Genomic DNA, 21,578 nt, shown 5'->3' on the forward strand with positions numbered 1-21,578 from the left:
TCCTAGCTTTCATAATTGCATCCATGTTCATGTTACTCATATAATTACATTATATCTCAGTAAAACTGTAAATCTTCACCTGCCAATATTCCTCGGTTCCAATTTTAACTCCCTTCCATACATCGTCCTTATTTGAGATTCCATGCACTCAAATCTGATGCATACAGACCCCCTGTTCAACAGATCTGACAGGATTGTGGCAGAATGTGCAAAGTTCACACAGACAGCAACAGAGGTTCGAATTGAGCCAGGATCTATGGAGCTGTGAAGCTGCAGCTTTATGAGCTTTGCTATCATGCTGCTCCTTGAAGCTGCTTGTAAACCTTTGAACATAATCCTCTGGAGATGGAGAAGTGACATTTATCGAGCTGGTCTGTTGCGTTTTTTTCTAGTAAGGCTTTGCTAGCAAGGTCAGTGTTTATTGCCCATCTATAATCTTTAAGAAGTTCATAATCTCTGAATAATGCACACGGGAGAGGAATGGGCCTTTCAACAATTGGAACATTATTAGAGGGAGTTAACTGAGAGTCGTGCTCCAGAACAGCAGCACTGGTGGCAAATCAGTGTTTCATGTCATAATGTCTGGCATCACTCTGCCTACTCTGTGTACCTCTGATACCCTTGGTCTGCCTGGGCTAATATCACAACCAAAAGGCAATGCCATGATTTACAACCATTTACATGTATGTACAGCAGATGCAGTTTGGACCCGAGACTGTGCCTATAAAATGTATTAATTTTATGTCCTTAAAATCAGCCATTAGAAATATATAAGCATTTATATATCCACACTCATATATAATCCAACTCACATACACACACACAAATTCATTCCCAAGTACATACATATTCACACAAACTGGCGAGTATGATGTGGGAATTACTGAGATATGGCTGCAAGAGGGCCGGGGCTGGGAACTGAATATTAAAGGGTATGTATACCTCCTATCGAAAAGACAGACAGGTGGGCAGAGGGGGTGGGGTTGCACTGTTGGTGAGGAATGAAATTCAGTCCCTTGCAAGGGGTGACATTGAAACAGGAGATGTGGAGTCAGTATGGATAGAACCAAGGAATTGTAAGGGTAAAAATACCCTAATGGGACTAATCTACAGGCCCCCAAACAGTAGCCTGGACATAGGGCGCAAGTTGAATCAGAAGTTAAAATTGGCATGTAGCAAAAGTAATGCTGTGGTTGTTATGGGAGATTTCAACATACAGGTAGACTGGGAAAATCAAGTTGGTACTGGACCCCAAGAAAGGGACTTTGTAGAGTGCTTTCGTGATGGATTCTTAGAACAGCTTGTATTGGAGCCTACCAGGGAGAAGGCAATTCTGGATTTAGTGTTATGTAATGAACCGGATTTGATAAAGGACCTCGAGGTTAATGAGCCATTAGGAAGCAGTGACCATAACGTGGTCAGGTTTAATCTACATTTGGAAAGGGAGAAGGGTAGTCGGAGGTGTCAGTGTTGCAGTTGAATAAAGGGGACTATGGGGCCATTAGGGAGGAGCTGGTCAAAGTTGACTGGAAGGGATGACAGTGGAACAAAAATGGCAGGTATTTCTAGGAATAATACAGAAGGTGCAGGACCAGTTCATTCCTAGGAGGAAGAAAGATTCCAAGGGGAGAAATGGACGACCATGGCTGACAAGGGACGTCAGGGACAGTATAAAAATTAAAGCGAAGAAGTACAACGTAGCAAAGATGAGCGGGAAGCAAGAGGATTGGGTAATGTTTAAAGAACAACAGAAGATAACCAAAAAGACAATACGGGAAGAAAAGATGAGGTACGAAGGTAAGCTAGCCAAGAATATAAAGGAGGATAGTAAAAGCTTCTTTAGGTATGTGAAGAGGAAAACATTAGTTAAGACCAAAGTTGGACCATTGAAGACCGAAAAAGGTGAATTTATTATGGGGAACAAGGAAATGGCAGATGAGTTGAACAGGTACTTTGGATCTGTCTTCACTAAGGATGACACAAACAATCTTCCTGATATAGTAGTGGCCAGAGGATCTGGGGTGATGGTGAACTGAAGGAAATCTACATTAGGCAGGAAATGGTGTTGGATAGACTGATGGGACTGAAGGCTGATAAATCCCCAGGGCCTGATGGTCTTAATCGCAGGGTACTTAAGGAAGTGGCTCTAGAAATCGTGGATGCATTAGTGATAATTTTCCAATGCTCTATAGACTCAGGATCAGTTCCTGTGGATTGGAGGGTAGCTAATGTTATACCACTTTTTAAGAAAGGCGGGAGAGAGAAAACAGGGAATTATTGACCAGTTAGCCTGACATCGGTGGTGGGGAAGATGCTGGAGTCAATTATAAAAGATGAAATAGCAGCACATTTGGATAGCAGTAACAGAATCGGTCTGAGTCAGCATGGATTTACGAAGGGGAAATCATGCTTGACTAATCTTCTGGAATTATTTGAAGATGTAACTAGGAAAATGGACAAGGGAGAGCCAGTGAATGTAGTGTACCTGGACTTTCAGAAAGCATTTGATAAGGTCCCACATAGGAGAATAGTGAGAAAAATTAGGGCACATGGTATTGGGAGTAGAGTGCTGACATGGTTGGCAGACAGGAAACAAAGAGTAGGGATTAGCGGGTTCCTTTCAGAATGGCAGGCAGTGACTAGTGGGGTACTGCAAGGCTTGGTGCTGGGACCACAGCTATTTACAATATACATCAATGATTTGGATGAAGGGATTCAAAGTAACATTAGCAAATTTGCAGACGATACAAAGCTGGGTGGCAGTGTGAACTGTGAGGAGGATGCTATGAGAATGCAGGGTGACTTGGACAGGTTGGGGGAGTGGGCAGATGCATGGCAGATGAAGTTTAATGCGGATAAATGTGAGGTTATCCACATTGGTAACAAAAACAGGAAGGCAGATTACTATCTAAATGGCGTCAAGTTAGGAAAAGGGGAAGTACAACAGGATCTGGGGGTCCTTGTACATCAGTCTATGAAAGTAAGCATGCAGGTACAGCAGGCAGTGAAGAAAGCAAATGGCATGCTGGCCTTTATAACAAGAGGAATCAAATATAGGAGCAAAGAGGTCCTTCTGCAGTTGTACAGAGCCCTAGTGAGACCACACCTGGAGTATTGTGTGCAGTTTTGGTCCCCTAATTTGAGGAAAGACATTCTTGCTATTGAGCGAGTGCAGCGTAGGTTTACAATGTTAATTCCCGGGATGGCGGGACTGTCATATGCTGAGAGAATGGAGCAGCTGGACTTGTACACTCTGGAGTTTAGGATGAGAGGGGATCTCATTGAAACATACAAGATTGTTAAGAGTTTGGACACGCTAGAGGCAGGAAACATGTTCCCGATGTTGGGGGAGTCCAGAATGAGGGGCCACAGTTTAAGAATAAGGAGTAAGGCATTTAGAACGGAGACAAGGAAACACTTTTTTTCCCACAGAGAGTGGTGAGTCCGTGGAATTCTCTGCCTCAGAGGGCGGTGGAGGCAGGTTCTCTGGATGCTTCCAAGAGAGAGCTAGATAGGGCTCTTAAAAATAGCGGTCAGGGGAAATGGGGAGAAGGCAGGAACGGGGTACTGATTGGGGATGATCAGCCATGATCACATTGAATGGCGGTGCTGCCTTGAAGGGCCGAATGGCCTACTCCTGCACCTATTGTCTAAATCATACACATATACAACACCTAATGTACATTTTACACAAATGTGTTAATCTACACATTAACTGCCATATTTTTCCACAAATACACACATAATCATACATGTACCATTAGTAAATATACTATTGAATAATTAAGGTCTTCATTTGTATAACATGGAGAGCTAGTTTCTGCCAATGAAACCCGTTTTTCATCTACTGTAACTACAATCTACTCTTATCCTTTCATTCAGCTTCAAAAGGAACAGCCAAGAGGTCAGTGGTAATAAGTGTTAAAGACAACTTCAAGAAGCAATCATTGTGGAGCCTATTTAAAATACAACAAGAAATATCACTGGACCAATTTCTTTCAGAAGCACATAACAATGCCACAGCCCTATCACAGGATGGACACCCAGAGAGCTCAAGGTAGGTTTGAGCACATGCCTGAGTCGTGTTCATCCAAATTTTACTTCCAAAGTTGAATGGAAGCAGTTCAGTTAAAAACAGATAAATCCAAAGAACATTTTTCAAACAAGGCCAGCATGTTCTGTGAATCTACAGGCTTAAATATGAAGCATGCATGGTTTTCTAATTCTTTAATGTTTTTGCTGTTCTAATCAATAGATCTTTCAATAGTTGTGTTAGGTCATTTATTTGAGAAAGTATATTAGTAAGTCTAATAGACTGACAGCAATCATTACCTGTACATAATGTCACTTCTCTGCAAATCATGGAATAATCATCACAGATTTTTGAAAATAATTCTACTACTCTCTGGATGGTGCATCAGAACATAATCAGAATTGGTGGAGAAAGGAAAGGTGAACTTAAATTATTTAGAAAAAATAAAGTTATGTGAACTTTTTCTCCTTGGAATTTCTCTACACAGATATCGAACTCAGGCAATATTGTACATAACTGGCTTTTCTGAGCTACATTTACCTTTCCTGGGTTAAATTTTCTCTTCCTTTGTAGTGTGTTCTACCACATCAGAAGCAACATTGTGTGGATTGTGCAAAGCACATAATTTTGTATGACTTCCCTGGGATGTCAGGACTTTCATATGAAGAAAGACTGGATAGACTCGGCTTGTACTCGCTAGAATTTAGATTGAGGGGGGATCTTATAGAAACTTACAAAATTCTTAAGGGGTTGGACAGGCTAGATGCAGGAAGATTGTTCCCGATGTTGGGGAAGTCCAGAACAAGGGGTCACAGTTTAAGGATAAGGGGGATATCTTTTAGGACCGAGATGAGAAAAACATTTTTCACACAGTTGAATCTCTGGAATTCTCTGCCACGGAAGGTAGTTGAGACCAATTCATTGGCTATATTTAAGAGGGAGTTAGATGTGGCCCTTGTGGCTAAAGGGATCAGGGGGTATGGAGAAAAGGCAGGTACGGGATACTGAGTTGGATGATCAGCCATGATCATATTGAATGGCGGTGAAGGCTCGAAGGGCCGAATGACCTACTCCTGCACCTATTTTCTATGTTTCTATGTAATGCTTCAAACTGCTTGGAGTGTTTCTAGCATAATACTTCAATGATTTTTACAGTTTAAAAATGTCATCAATTCACATTTTCATTTATTTCTTCCCTCACAACAAAATAGGAAATTAATTATTTAACCCTAACATTCAGCGCATTACAATTTATTGTGTATAATCCACATATCCATCCAGTGATTCCTTCAGTACAATCCAAATCCACCAACTCTTGTCATTTTTGCTAACCAGCTCAGTATCTGTTCCACGTGGTTTAATCCTTTCATTCTTCATCACCGCTTCTCCCTGTTTCTGGAACTTGCCATGGCTGACTCTCAAAGAGTGGGCAGGCTGAGAAAGGAGGAAGGTGCAGAGAACACAACAGAGATTTAGACATTTTCTTCCTGGAGTGTGCTATTTTGCCCCTCTTCAAAATCTTAAATGCTTTCAGGAGCCTTCACTGTCTCTTGAGAATAACACTACTACTGAATGAGCATTGATCTTCTAAAGTTAGTGGACATATTTGCCTAAATGTAATAAAAATTCATGTGGCTTGTGGCGCTCCTTGCAATCCTAGCTATGCCCCCCCCCCTTTGCCTTATGGCCTAGAATGTGAAAAGGCGAAAGTTATAGATGCGTCATGTGCATAAGAGCTTCTTTGTGCAGGTTTATGGATAAATTCATGAATTCTGCTTAGCTTTAAGGCAACATCGATAATAATCTGCCAGCCATAACTAAACCATGATTAATCCTGTGCATGGCACTGCTGTATCATGAATCAAATTAACTATTCTGCAACATCTAACTCGCCAAATTATGTTTATTATAAATACTGCTGACTATAAAGCAGTAAGCTATTTTTTCTGCCTTATGCACATGAAGAACCAGACAAAGTACCAAGGCTTCAAATAAAATACACTGATATAAAATACATTGATATCAATAGGATAGCGAATGGGGGGGTGGGGGGTTGAAACGGGGCTTGCTGTCTCTCCCTTCGGGGGAATGCGACTTTTTTGTCGTATCCCCCTTATCTGCCTCCATCTGCGCTGAGGCCTAATGGCGGAGCTGGCGACCTCGAGACTCCGGAGGCAGCCAGTCAGGACTTACCCTGGGCTCGCTCCCGTGAGGGTGGCCCGACTCGGGGCTGGAACGGCGCTCCCGTGAGGGGCTGTGAAGCTCCCGTGAGGGCGGCCTGGCGAGGGGCTGAGACTCTCCCGTGAGGGGCTGTGGCGCTCCTGTCGGAGCGGCCCAGCCTGAGGTGGAATGGCGCTCCCGTCGGAGCGGCCCAGCTTGAGGGAGGAACGGCGCTCCTGTCGGAGCGGCCCAGCTCGAGGGAAGAACGGCACTCACGTGAGGGCGATCCGGCTCGGGGCTGGAACGGTGCTCCGGTGGCTGGGACGCCGTTCTGGCGGCTATGACCTGAGTCCGGGGTTCAGCCGCGGGCCAGCGGCTGCGTCCGCTGGACTGGAGGGCGGCAGCTTCGACCACCCCGGGCCGCGGTGTTTGAGCCGGCCCGTTTGCGGGGTTCGGTGAGCCGCGGGACTGTTTGTGCCATCGCCCGGTGGGGAATCGCCTCAGCGCAGAGGGAGAAGAGGAGGGAAGAAACTGCAGCCCTAAGATTTTTGCCTCCACCACAGTGAGGAGGTGCTTGGAGGATACACTGTGGTGGATGTTAATTTGTGTTTAGTGTTGTTTATTATTGTATGATTGTATGTATGACTGCAGGCACGAAATTACGTTCAGACCGTAAGGTCTGAATGACAATAAAGGAATTCAATTCAATTCAATTCAATTAAATTCAGTGCAAAACCAGCAGCAATTTTGTTATTGCAAGAAACTGAGGGAATATGCATGGCTGAAAATATAGAGGAAATATTCCAAGCACAAGAAGGTCAAGGTTTAAACCTCAATTGAGTGATTTAAGCACATAATTTACTTCCAGTGCAGCATTGAAGGCTCAGTGCATGATCAGAGATCCCACCTTTTGAATGATGATTACATTGTTTCTAAATTAGCCATCCCAGGTAGTTATAAAAGACCACTTGACCTAACCTTGAAGAATAGTTCACGAGTTCTGCCAGTTCTTGGCTAATGTTTACTGGGGGGAAGGAGTGGGGATTCATCATTTAATGAGCAATATTTATTCCACAGCCAATATTACAAAAAAACTAATTTTCTAGCATTTTTATGTTGTGAGCATATTTAGAAACATAGAACATAGGTGCAGGAGTAGGCCATTTGGCCCTTTGAGCCTGCACCGCCATTCAATATGATCATGGCTGATCATCCAACCTAGTATCTCGTACCTGCCTTATCTCCATACCCCCTGATCCCTTTAGCCACAAGGGCCACATCTAACTCCCTGTTTGGCTTGGCCAGCCCTGTGCTTGAAACTGCAATGGCAATGGCAATGGAAATGAAAATGCAATCAGCAGTTTGGTTTGGCCTGCCCTGTGTTTGAAATTGCAATGGAAATGAAATGAAAATGCAATCAGCTGTTTGGCTTGGCCTGCCCTGTGCTTGAAACTGCAATGGAAATGAAATGAAAATGCAATCAGCTGTTTGGCTTGGCCTGCTCTGTGCTTGAAACTGCAATGGCAATGGAAATAAAATGAAAATGCAATCAGCTTTTTGCCTTGGCCTGCCCCATGCTTGAAACGGCAATGGCAATGGCATTAGAAATGAAATGAAAATGCAATCAGCTGTTTGGCTTGGCCTGCCCTGTGCTTGAAACTGCAATGGCAATGGAAATGAAATGAAAATGTAATCAGCTGTTTGGCTTGGCCTGCTCTGTGCTTGAAACTGCAATGGCAATGGCAATGGAAATGAAAATGCAATCAGCTGTTTGGCTTGGCCTGCCCTGTGCTTGAAACTGCAATGGCAATGGAAGTAAAATGAAAATGCAATCAGCTGTTTGGCTTGGCCTGCCCTGTGCTTGAAACTGCAATGGCAATGGAAGTGAAATGAAAATGCAATCAGCTGTTTCGCGTTGGCCTACCCTGTGCTTGAAACTGCAATGGCAATGGAAGCAAAATGAAAATGCTGTGAGCTGTTCGGCCTGCCCTGTGCTTGAAACTGCAATGGCAATGGAAGCGAAATGAAATTACAGTGAGCTGTTTGGCCTGCTCAGTGCTTGGAACTGCGATGGCAATGGAAGCAAAATGAAAATGCAGTGAGCTGTTCGGCCTGCCCTGTGCTTGAAATTCAATGGCAATGGATGCAAAATGAAAATGCAGTGAGCTGTTTGGCCTGCCCTGAGCTTGAAACTGCAATGGCAAGGAAGCGAAATGAAAATGCAGTGAGCTGTTCGGCCTGCCCTGTGCTTGAAACTGCAGTGGAAATGGAAATGAAATGAAAATGCAATGAGCTGTTTGGCCTGCCTGAAACCACTAATTTCGGCCCACAAGAAACCAGTCCCTTTTGCAAAAAATGCCCGCATTAGCCCAAGAGGAGTATTTTGGCTCAAAAGGCCCGTGACAGGCCAGGAAAAATCCGTAAAAAGTGCCTTTCACTGAGATTAAAAAAAAAAAAAATTTAAAGAGCCCCTTCAGTCCATCAGGCCTGTACTAGCCCAGGAATGCCTTTGGCCCATCAGTAAGTATTCCCCCTGCAAGTATTAAACTTCACCCCAGTGTTTTTCTCCCTCTTTCATTGGCTCCTTGTGAGATCCAGGCCAGGATAGACTTTTCTCCCCCTCTCCCCCTGATCTCTCTCACAGAGTCTCTCAACTGTTTTAGGCAGAATTTCTGGCAGTTTCTGAGCTGCCAGCCCACTAGGCCTGAGTGACTGAGCTGCCAGTTCACCAGGCCTGAGTAACTGAGCTGCCAGCCCGCCAGGCCTGAATGACTGAGCTGCCAGCCCAAGAATCCATTCGGCCCACAATGTCCATAGTAGCCCTCTGGAAACCAATCCCTTCGTCCCACAACAACCATACTAGCGCTCCAGAAAGCCCCCCCCCTCCCCACTGGCCACCAATATTGGAATTGGTGGAGAGGTGGAATATTGCATAGGGAGACCAGCCCTCCCGTGTGAACATGGGACCCAACGGGTCCCACTTAGTCTAGTACTTCATTAGTTGTACAGCACTCTGACACATTTTAACGCTGGAGAAATGCAAGATCTTCCTTTTATCAACAAATTGTTTATGGATCACATAAATATTGTCAGTGTTGTCCAGAAAGGACTAAAGGAATTAACACAATGGTTGCCATTGATACTCACAGGGGGTGCTCCTCTGGGTCCGTAAAGAAGCTTTATGTCCTTTTTCACTCATGAATGGAACAGCTGGTCGAACTGGTGCTGGTCGAATACCAGCATTCCACTCGGAACTTTGGGTTAATGCATTGACTTCTTCCTTGGAAACAAAACCTCCCACTGCACTACGACTTGCCCAGACTGGACGAAGTTGCCGTTTTTGATTGAAGTTAAAGTCAAGGGACATGCACATCTGAGCACAATGTAAGTACAAGAAACAATCATAAGAGTTTTATAGTTGGACAAATGCAACAAATGAGACTAACATTAGGGAGGATCCATGGAGATAAAGCAGGTCTAGAGTGTAGGGACAAGGTAGATTCACTAAGGACTTGATATGGTTGCTTGGAAGGTGATACAATATCTAGTTGATATGAAAAAGTGATGGAGCTGTAGGTTAAGTGCACCAAGTCAGAGGTAAAAGATCCCATGGTAATAGTTTTCATGTTTTGGATGAGCAGGTGAGTGTCCCCAATAACCCCACCAATATTAACTATCAACATTGTTAAAATAGACTCTTTGATCATTGGTTCATTGTTGCTGTGGGAAATTGTTGTGCAACTACCAGCCGTCACATTTCCTACATAGAAACATAGAAAATAGATGCAGGAATAGGCCATTCGGCCCTTTGAGCCTGCACCGCCATTCAATATGATCATGGCTGATTATCCAACTCAGTATCCTGTACCTACCTTCTCTCCATACCCCCGATCCCTTTAGCCACAAGGGCCACATCTAACTCCCTCTTAAATATAGCCAATGAACTGGCCTCAACTACCTTCTGTGGCAGAGAGTTCCAGAGATTCACCACTCTCTGTGTGAAAAATGTTTTTCTCATCTTGGTCCTAAAGGATTTCCCCCTTATCCTTAAACTGTGACCCCTTGTCCTGGACTTCCCCAACTTTGCAAGAGCAAATACAGTTCGAGATTATTCACCGTCTTACAAATGCTTTTGGTATGTCCATGTTTAGAGATACAGCATGGACATAGGCCCATGTCCTCATCGAGTCTAGGTGACCTTCCATTGTCCATTAACATTAGCTCTATGTTATTCCACTGCCTACACATTTGGAGCAATTTTATAAAGGCCAATTAATCTACAAACTCGCATGTCTTTGGGATGTGGGAGGAAACCGGAGACCCGGAAGAACCCCATGCAGCCACAGGGAAACCGTGAAAACTCCAAACAGACAGCGCCCGAGGTCAGGAACAAACTCGGGCACTACCAGCTCCATCACTGTGCTGCCTGGTTGTGAAAGGCATAATTGAAGTCTAATTGCTTGTTCTTGTCATATCAACATATCAATAGCACAGACTACTCTCGCCATTTTAATTGTTTTTCTTTGCAGAAAGATTATGAAATTATCTATTCTGCAATGGCGAGATTCAAAGGGAATGGAAAAGCCTGAGGGGGGGGGGGGGGGACTATAAATTACTCAGATAATTTACTATCCTTTGTCAAAAATATTCTTCCCAATTTTCTTTTTACTGCTGATCTAATGTTTCAATGTACCTACTGGTATATTAAAGTTTAACTGTAGTGAGTTGTATTATAATTAATAAAATAAAACCAAGCTGCATTCACCTGCAATACTGAGTTGCAGTAAACAAGAATGATCAGTAGATGGCACAGTAGCATCAATTCCGATGAGTTCAAGATAGAGCAGAGTAAAACCAAGCGACACTTGCGCCCGGTCGGCTAAGACCGACTGGATCTCCCAGTTGCTAACCATTTTAACTTCCCTTCCCATTTCCATTGGCTTTACTGTCCTGGGTCTCCTCCATTGCCAGAGTGAGGCCACATGCAATCTGGAGGAACAGCACCTCATATTCCGTATGGGTAGCTTACAACCCAACAGTATGAACTGAATCATTCAATTTTAGGTAACCCCTAACAACCACACCCCCCCCCCCCCCCCAAAAAAATGTCCCCTCCTCCCTTCCAACCTCCCCCGTGCCCAACCTGGACTCCCACCTATTTCCCTCTTGCACCGCACCGCACCGCACCACACCCCACCCCACCCCTGCTACATTCCTCCCTCTGGCTTGACATTCTGCTACTCTTCAAACCTGTCCCGATATCTGCTTATCAAAAACATCCCTTGCCTATGGCAACCTATTGCCTGCCACACTTTGTCCTGCCTCTCGCCTTTTCCAGCTTTCTTCTCCCCCTTGGAAACTGAAAAACATGTAAAAACTATTCAAGATCTAATACTTCATCCATCAGAAACATACACACTATCAGGAAAAACGAGTAAAGAGGAAAGGCTGAGAGAATTTGAACTCCTGCTATTTTAAAGGAGATGAAACAAGTAAAATTGTGATTCCAGGATTGGGACATGCATAAACGGCAAATTCTGCACTAACTATTTATACTTGCAATGGCGGACTGGCCAGGGTGTCAGCTTGCCCGATGGCAAGTGGGCCCCTGATGAAGTGATAGCAAGTGATGGCAAGTGGGCCCCTGTTAAATGATAGCATTGTAGTTGTGGGTGGGTCCCCTTTGTCTCCTGGCAACCAATATTTTTAGACCCAGTCCGCCACTGTATCCTTGAATGATCTTTCAGTTGAAGTCATGGGAGCAAACATTGGCATAAATTAAAAAAAACAGCTGAACATATGATTATAGAGATGCAGCCCTATATAGAAGGATGGGGTCAGGGTCAGATGATCTCTCTGTGCTGTACTAGTGATTCCAAGTTCCTTTCTTTGTTCAGACATTATCAGTCGCATTAACAAAGCCTGGAAATCAATAAACTAACGGAAAGGGGCAGTGCTGCCATTTCAGTTGCATGTTAGCAAATAGAATTTGAGGCTGCTTTAGAATGAAGCAGCAATTAATTTATTCTTCCCTTAAGGATTGCTTACAGGCAAACTATGGTCTAAAGAAGGGGTTTGACCCAAGACGTCACCTATCCATGTTCTTCAGGGATACTACTTAACTCGCTGAGTTACAACTGCACTTAGACACTTTTTATTTGTAAATCAATATCTTCAATTCCTTGTTTCCACATTCTAAATTATAAAGGGTCTTGGCTCAGCTTGAAGCAGAATACTTGACAAAGCAAGGCTTTAGGGTGGGAATCATGAGGGCGCTAGTTGAGGAAAGATCTAGGATGATCAGTGCACCTCTAGCAACTACTTCCACACCGCTTGCAAACCACAAGGTATGTCCCGTGATCAATTGACAATTAAGATTAAAAGGTACGAGGTTTGCAAATAAGATCTCAAAATGTAAAATGTGAAATGCTGATCATGTTTAGAAATGCCATGGGAATGGGAAGGCAAAATAGATATCATCATGTGTTGATATCTATTTCATACCTCAAACACCTCAGTGGTGAACTTGGACATTATCAAAGTCATCAAGCAGCTTATGTGCATATGATCAAATAGATAGAAACATAGAAAATAGGTGCAGGAATAAGCCATTCAGCCCTTCCAGCCAGCACCGTCATTCAATATGATTATGAATCCAAAATCAGAATCCCGTTCCTGCTTTCTCCCCATATCCCTTGATTCCGTTAGCCCTAAGAGCCTTATGTAACTTTCTCTTGAACACGTCCAGTGAATTGGCCTCCACTGCCTTCTGTGGCAGAGAATTCCACAGATTCACAACTCCCTGGGTGAAAAAGTTTTCCCACAACTCAGTCTTAAATGGCCTACCCCTTATACTTAAACTGTGACCCCTGGTTCTGGACTCTCCCCCCCCCTCCCCCCCCCCCCTGGTTCTGGACTCTCCCCCCCCCCCCTCCCCCCCCCCCCCTCCCCCCCCCCCCAGATCATTGCTATGCTTTCAATGGTATTTTGCTTCTTTCTAAAAACTTATTTCACTATTTCCAAGATCCTTTAAGAGGGCCAAGAAAGGAAGTATCAGTGAGCCTACCAGTGATTTTACTTTACGCATTTTATAGTTTGCCGATGGATGCTTCTTTCTGTCGAGACTCTGTCGAATAAGATCAGGGGTGGTTTGATTGCCCTTCTTTTTCCTGGATAAATAGACCATCCAAAAATGATAATGTTATTAATTTAAGGCAGGATATACAGAATGACGAAGTTCTGAAAGGCATCAGACTTGTTAAAAAGACCCTGACATGTTACCTGCAAGAAAGTGCATCGGGAAGTTAAGCATTGCAAATATATCCTTGTGTAATGGGTTAAAGGAATGAACACAATTCCAATTAACATATACCGTGCCTTAAAATTACATACTGCTCATAATAATGAATAGTTTACTCTGTCCAATTAAAAATCTATTCAGGCTTTTGACAGTTGACTCAATAAACATAATAAGGTGCAATAAGTATCTTTTTAGGCACAATGTTGGTAATTATTGGTCATCTCCAGATTACAAACACATGACAAAGAGACACCTGTACATAACACCAAGATCCCATTAGTTAATTCAAGCGAGAACTCGTTTTCAAAAGAAATTAGTTTCTTATAATCTCCCCACACATCATTGTTACTTAAGAACACAGATAGCCAATTTCACCGTGGGAGATGACTTTAGAGGTTTGCTTTGGAAACTAACAATCCAAGCAATGCTTGACACTTGAGCAATGATTAATAAACAATGTACCATCCAATGATTCTTCAAGGCCATCAAAACCACCCACTGTAGGTGCAATATCCCGATTCTGTACTTTTGTAATTATGTAGGGATAGCAACAAATAAATATTCATGTTAATTTTCTCTCATTGAAACCTCCATGATGAGATCAAGGAAAACATTAAGTGGCCATCTCCTGCATTAACTTTGTTGGAAGACATACCGTGCCCTCCATAATGTTTCGGACAAAGACCCATCATTTATTTATTTGCCTCTGTACTCCACAATTTGAGATTTGTAATAGAGAAAAAAAAAATCACATGTGGTTAAAGTGCACATTGTCAGATTTTAATAAAAGGTATTTTTACACATTTTGGTTTCACCATGTAGAAATTACAGCAGTGTTTATACATTGTCCCCTCATTTCAAGGCACCATAATGTTTGGAACACTGCAATATTTTGTAAATGAAGGTAGTCACACAAGCTTCTCCACCATGACAAGGTGACAATCCACAGAGAAACATAATCAAAAAATCACAATCACAATTAATACTTAATTAGCCAAGAAATATCATTTGCCAAGTCAGTCATATAAATAAAAAGCAACAGAACACACAAAATACATTTTTATATAAACATCCACCACAGTGACTCCTCCACATTCCTCACTTTGATGGAAGGCAAAAAAAAGTTCAAATCTCTTCCCTTAGCTCTCCCGTGGTCGGGGGCCTCGAGCCTTCCGTTGACGGGATGATCTTGACTCCCGTAGCCGGCGGTCAGGCCCTCCGCGTCGGGGGTTGTCAGCTCCCCCGCGCCAGCGATAAGACCACGCGTCGGGGCTGGTCGAGCCTCTTTCATTGGAGCTTCCCGACTCAGCTTCTCCGGAGGGTACGGAACATTTGGTACGGAACATTTGCATTTTTCAGCTTGAAATTGTGCAATATGGTGCATACTGTAGCGAGTCTTATAACTTACACTTGAAAGCAATATATATGCTTTAAATTGGATTGGAGCGTTTTTGAAAGGGGGGAGGCTGTGTGATCACTGATCACTGGCCTTGGGGGTATCCGGTGAGGGAGTGGAGCAACCAAGTGGGGAGAGGGTGTGGAAGAAGGGTAAGAACTTTTTGAAATTTGATGTATTAAAATCATGTTTTAGTGCACTGTAGAAGTATGATTTCAATGATTTTTGTATGAAGTATTTTTAAGAGGTAGCTTTTTAAGGGGTAACTTTATCCACACAAAGGGTGATGGGTGTATGGAACAAGCTGCCAGAGGAGGTAGTTGAGGCAGGGACCATCCCAACAGTTAAGAAAAAGTTAGACTGATACATGGATAGGACAGGTTTGGAGGTATGGACCAAAAGCAGGTAGCGTAGCTGGGACATGTTGGCGGGTGTGGGCAAGTTGCGCCGAAGGGCCTGTTTTCACACTGTATCACTCTATGACTACATTATACCTCCACCATGCATGAATGCTTCAAAATCAAGTGATTGAGTTTTATTGCCATATACTCAAGCATAGAAACATAGAAAATAGGAGCAGGAATAGGCCATTCGGCCCTTCGAGCCAGCACTGCCATTCAATATGATCATGGCTATTCATCTAAAATCAGTACCATTCCTGTTTTTTCCCCATATCCCTTGATGTCGTTAGCCCCAAGAACTAAATGTAACTCTCTCTTGAAAACTTCCAGTGAATTGGCCTGCACTGCCTTCTGTGGCAGAGAATTCCACAGATTCACAACTCTCTACGTGAAGAAAGTTTGTCCTCATCTCAGTCCTAACTGGCCTCCCCCCTTTATTCTTAAACTGTGACCCATGGTTCTGAACGCCCCCAACATCGGGAACATTTTTCCTGCAGTTACAGTAAGTGAAAATCAAGCAGGCAAGCAGGATGCTTTCTCCAACCACTCCAATTTGAAGTCCACTACCTTCCACCGTTTCTACCCAGTGCTTGGTACTTACTTCCAGCAGCCACTGGTTGTCCTCCAGGATGCACCGAGCCGCAGCCTGGTCCATGCCGGTCAACAGAGCGAATTCGAAACAGAGACTCTCTCTCTCTCCCCCCTCTCTTCTGCTCTCTCTCCTCTCAACCCCCCTCTCTCTCTCTCTCTCTCCCTCCCCTCTCTTTCTCTCTCCTCTCCCTCTCTGTCTCTCCTCTCACCCCCTCATCTCTCCTCTCCCCCTCTCAATCTCTCCCCCCTCTCTTTCCCCCCTCTCTCCCTCACACCTTACTCTTCCCCCTCTCTCTTGTCCCCTCTCCTCCCTCTCTCTCCCCTCTCTTTCCCCTAACTCTCTCTCCCCTCTCTTTCCCCTAACTCTCTCTCCCCCTCTCTCTCTCCCTCTCTCTTTCTTCTCTCTCTCCCCCTCTCTCTCCTCTCTCTCCCCCTCGTTTCCCCCCAACCACTTTCTCCCTCCCTCTCTATCTCCCCCTCTCTCTCCCTCTCCACACACTCTCCCCTCTCTTTCCCCTCTCTCTGTCTCTCCTCTCACCTCTCTCTCTTCCCTCTCTCCTCCTCTCTTCCCCATTTCTCCCTCCTACCTCACTCTTCCCCTTGCCCTCTCTCCCCTCTCTTTCTCCTCTGTCTCTATCTCTTTGCCCCCATATCTCTCTCTTTCCCCCGTTTCTCTCTTTCCCCCTCTTCCCCCTCTCTCTTTTACCACCTCTCTCTTCCCCTTCTCTCTCCCATTCTCTCCTACCCTCTCCACCCCCTCTCTCTTCCCTCTTTCTACCCTCTCACTCCCCCCCTCTCCCACCTCACTCTCCCCCCTCTCTCTCCCCTACCTCTCTCCCCCCCTCCCTCTTCTCTCTCTCCATTCACTCCCCCCCTGTCTCTCCCCTCTCTCTCCTCTCACCCCCCCCTCTCTCTCTCCCCACTGTCTCCCTGTCTCCTTCCCCTCTCTCCACCTCCCTTTGAGAGTCTGTCCCTTCGGCACAGAGACTCTCGCGGCAGTGGCGCAACGCTTCCGACGCCTCCGACGGACCGGGACATGCACTGTCCGGAGTGCTCCATGGCCAGAGCTGCAGCGAGCGACACGCCGGCCCCGGCAAACACTCGCAAGTCTCGGCTCCCCGCATCTGTTCCGGCCACTGGTTCTGCTCCCATCCCTCCCGCAGCCCCTGCTCTACAACACCATGCAGTTTATCCGAGTTTTGAAATTTTCGTTGATCACAAAATTTCTCACCACTGAGCGTGAGAAATTTCTGATGAGCGTGAGGGCGTGAGAGTTTGCTTGAGGGCGTGAGTCTCACGCTCAAAGCGTGAGAGTTGGCAGCCCTGCTTAATCGCTTACTATTATCGTTGTGTTTGAGAAGTATAAAACTTCATTGTGCTGCTGAGTGTCAGAAAAGGGAAAGGAGACAAAAGAAGAAATAAATTCACCTGAAGACCTGAGTAAGCTAAATAAAGATCTTTTACATCAACTTCACCAGCTTCAATTTCCAGTGGCTAATTCATAGTCACAATGCCAATCATTAGAATTCTGTGGCGGTATGGAGTTACCACATTAAGGAATTTCCTATATTTTCAATCTCTGGAGAAAAATCAACTTTGTCCAGAGAGCCAAGACAAAGCCAGAGAGCACTACAATGTTGAGAACCTGAGACACCTGCTCTCTAGTACGTTTCCTAACACTTACCCAGTTAACTCAATGGGGCTGCTGTTGTCCAGATAGTTGAAACGTATGGTATCTGTCGGATGTCTGTCTGACCCACGCCAGGGTGGGAGCTCAGGCCGAACTTTCCCAGTGGGGGACCGCGTTGTAGACAGCTTTTGGTCTGCTGGATCCTTTGATAATGGATGGACTTGCGCCACAATAAACTCTTCTTTGGGTGGAGTCTGGGAACAGGAAGAATTTAATAAGGATTGTAGAGTGGGTCCCACAAGCCTTTCAGAGGATTGATTAAAAAAATACTGATCCACAATCTGCCTCTAACCTTTCATATCATGAACATATGCATTGTTGACATATGTTGTCTTCTCAAGTAAGTGGTTTAAAACAGTATCATGGAATTACATAAAACAAAAGGAATGCACTCTGCCTAATCTTGACTCTCTTGATTTGCTAAATTCAATTACAACCCCATCTCTATCTATTCCCTGTGGCCCTGATTTTTTCCTTTTTTAATTAGTTATATAATTCTCTTCAAATCTGCTACCACCTCTTTTTTTCAGGCAAACATTTACAAAATTTAATTCCCCACTCCAGACAGTTAGATTAAGTAGGACTGACCACCAAGCTAATCCCCTCTCCCCACCCCACTGCTAGGTGATATAATTATGGTTTCAGCCACAGGAAGATTGTTCACCATAATGTTAGGCTGCTAATCATTCCATGAACCCTTCACATTTATCTGTCAGAGCAGAATGTGAGGAAATATGTGTGACAGGCCAGAAAGCTTGGAGCAAAATTACTCATTCAATTTCTTACATTATGTTGAAGCAGGCATAATTCAATAGATAAATATTTCAAACATCACACAATACAGTCTGTTCTCAAATAAGTTCCTTAGTTTAGAGATACAGGGTGGAAACAGGCCCTTTGACCCACTGAGTCCGCACCGACCAGCAATCACCCATACACTATGTTCTATCCTACACACAACAGACAATTTAGTGAAACCAATTAATCTACAACCTGCATGTCTTTGGAATGTGGGAAGAAACTGGCGCACCCAGAGAAAATCCACGAGGTCACAGGAGAATATACAAACTCCCTACAGATAGCACCCATTGTTAGGATCGAACCCAGGTCTCTGGCACTGTAAGGCAGCAACTCTAAGGTGCGACACGGTGCTGCACTAAGCCTTAGTTTTAGCAACAATTAATATCTATACATAACTAAAACTCTGATCTTGTGCTCTTCCGGTTTGCGGGGTTTTTCTATTTGCACAAAAACGATACGCGACAGCGCTACGTTTTTTGCCAGGCTACTCACCATTCTCCTGTGCTGTGAGAGCAACAAGTTTCGGTCCGATCGGTGGTATATTGTAAAAGTTATCCAGGTTTAAAAATCTTAAAAACCGCACGTGCGCAGATTCCTTCAGTCAGCACACGCAGATTGGTCTCTTCTCCTGTCAGTCAATGCCACGGCCGGGATGGCGACGCCTCTTCCTGCCCCACCTGGCGGCGGCCTGTCCAGCCTCACTCACAAACTACTCTCTCCCCTCCTCACAGTAACTTGCCTATCGCCTCCCCCACCACCGGTGGCGGTCGCGGGGAGGTTCAGTGGAGGCCCAGTGGAGGCCCTGGTCCCGTCTCTCTCTCTCCCTCATCACTCCCGCCCTCTGCGGCAATGGCGGTCCCATCTACTCGTCCTCCCGGGTCCATCGCCTCCACCGTTGCGGTAAATCACCCTCACGGCCTTCTCAGAGATCTTCTCCAACAGCTCATCGAAACCTGTGGTGCCCACCGTGACGAACATCGACTCCGAGGGGAGAGGTGAGGGAGGGATTGAGGGATGGGGAGGAGGATAGGGGAAAGAAGAGGGAGGGTGAAGAGGAAGCGGAGGGCGTGCTGGGGGGATGAGGGGAAATGAGCCGTGCCTGCACAGTTGGGGGCTATGCATGAGTGGTGCAATATTGTGTTGGGGGGACGGATTGCATTGGGGGAACAGGTGAGTGGTGGAATATTGCATTGGGGAACAAGTTGCATTGGGGGACCAGGCCTCCCGTGTGACAGGGACCCAACGGGTCCCACTTAGTCTAGTTTTAATTAAAACTGACTGCCTTTGAAATCCAACTCATAGTATCATAGCTGAGTCGCAATGAATCAACATATTCAACCTGAACCCAGGAGTAAAATGACCAGACAAGTTAAGGTTGATAAGATCATATTCAAGTAAATTTGTTTATGAATTTGTCGTATGTCTGAGATTTCAGCCATTTTTTAATGGACTGAATCAATTTTAAATTGTAATTAATACAAAGTACTACCCAGAGTATGTCACATGGCTTGCCAACTGGCTATTGAGCTCAAATGAAAAACGGTAGCTTACAAATATGTTTTTATTTTAAACATTCCAGTATTTTGGGGCCTACTGTGAGGGCAAACACGTGAATGCAAAAATTCCAATTTACTGTTATACAATACTTAATTGTCCATGGTAAACTGTCTATAGCAAAGATTATAGAGGAGCTATAGTGTGTAGGGAAGTGGTAAATCTGGGGAGAGAATTGATGGGCATGTGGGGAGAATAAAATGAGTTTGTGTAACTCAAAGAGTGTAGACTCAAAAGGGCTAAGGGGCTGTTTACATGCAGTTTAACTGTATGACAATAACTATTATGCATTAATTATCAGAGTTTCCATCATACAATACCTCAATTTTTTAATTATTTGTATTTACACCTACTTTGCTGTTGAGAATAGATAGCCCTATAACAGGTTTTAGACTCAAATAAATACTGCATAAAGTAATATGACACCTGTAAATTCTTTCTTTAGAAATATGTCTACATGTTTTCCTAGCTGTTTAGAAACATTGTGTTATCCATTTCAATACTGGAAATACAAATATAATTACATTTATGAATGCAGCAAACCGTTGATGTATGTAGGGGTATGTTACCAACCTTTGGCTTGGTCACATTCAGCTCCTTCACCATCTCAAGGTAGTGCCTTTTCCAGATTCTTTGTTCATAGGGAGTAGGCGAGAAACTGATGTACCAACCTAGTCTCAGGCATTTGGGCATCCAGAGTTGGTCCAGTTCAGTCAGATCTTTCCAATGCCAGTTCACCTATGAGATAGCAGAAGGGACACAATTGAGATAACCGAAGATATAAAGCAATAACAAATATGAATAATTTCACGTAGACAGCAATTGCGTTGTATTCACGCAGCCTAAACTATCTGTCCCACAAAATAATTCCATAGGAAATATTCAAGTCTCAATACAACTGGATCAACTTTGCACTAAATTCACTGCTTAGGTATGCATAATGATGTTCTAGTTTTTTTAGTGATTTTCTACTTTGCAGGCAGCATGCTTCATGAACTCTCCAGTTTCACTTATTAAATTTGCACCATATACCTGAAAAGAGTGAAACCTTTAATCTAACCCACATCTGCTGGGAAACTGGTGGGATTGGATCATCCACTTATTTCATTCCATGCCTGATCAGATCCAATCACAAGTGTAATAGAGTAGATGTTAGGTTTCGTCAGTCAGAAGCACTCTCAACTCTGTTAGGTTGTGAATTTATCCCATTTTAGAATCTTGTGGATTAAATCCAGGTTTTCATTCAAAAGGAGGGAGTGCCTCGCTATCAGAGGTGTAGTCTTTCTAATGAGCCACTAAACAGGAGAACATTAAAGACTTAGTGCACCATTCAAAGATGGGCAGTGGGGCTTTTCCTCAGTTCCTGGCAAATATTAATTCTTCAGTCATCGCTTAAAAACAGATGTATTATTGTCTCGGTTGCTTGAGGGTTCAAATTTTGATCAACACCTTTTCCTAAATTTCAGGTGAGTAAACTTTAAAAGACCTGTGTTTGGGTGTAAAGAACTTTGGGGCATCCTGAGGTGTGAAACTTTTACGGGTAATATATGCCTTGTTTGCTTGCAAGGATATAGAAACATAGAAAATAGGTGCAGGAGTAGGCCATTCGGCCCTTTGAGCCAGCACCGCCATTCAATATGATCATGGCTGAT

General features: G+C 44.1%; 1 protein-coding gene across 5 annotated transcripts in view; it reads right to left on the reverse strand.

The window, feature by feature from the left end:
• Nucleotides 1-21,578, reverse strand: part of fbxo16 (F-box protein 16) — a 46,627-nt gene that overhangs the window by 9,262 nt on the left and 15,787 nt on the right. For 2 of the 5 annotated variants that reach the window (XM_033021727.1, XM_033021726.1), the window contains exons 6-10: nt 20,500-20,664; nt 17,566-17,765; nt 13,260-13,362; nt 9,341-9,566; nt 5,366-5,467 (exon numbers count right to left, since the gene is read on the reverse strand). In XM_033021727.1, coding sequence (XP_032877618.1) covers nt 5,400-5,467; nt 9,341-9,566; nt 13,260-13,362; nt 17,566-17,765; nt 20,500-20,664 — 762 coding nt within the window. In that variant the 3' untranslated portion in view covers nt 5,366-5,399. Of the gene's footprint in view, nt 1-5,031; nt 5,468-9,340; nt 9,567-13,259; nt 13,363-17,565; nt 17,766-20,499; nt 20,665-21,578 lie in introns of those variants that run through there. The other 3 variants (XM_033021724.1, XM_033021725.1, XM_033021728.1) reach the window with 2 other exon arrangements.

The sequence above is a fragment of the Amblyraja radiata genome, chromosome 5, assembly GCF_010909765.2.
Source record: "Amblyraja radiata isolate CabotCenter1 chromosome 5, sAmbRad1.1.pri, whole genome shotgun sequence".
Classification (NCBI taxonomy): Eukaryota; Metazoa; Chordata; class Chondrichthyes; order Rajiformes; family Rajidae; genus Amblyraja; species Amblyraja radiata.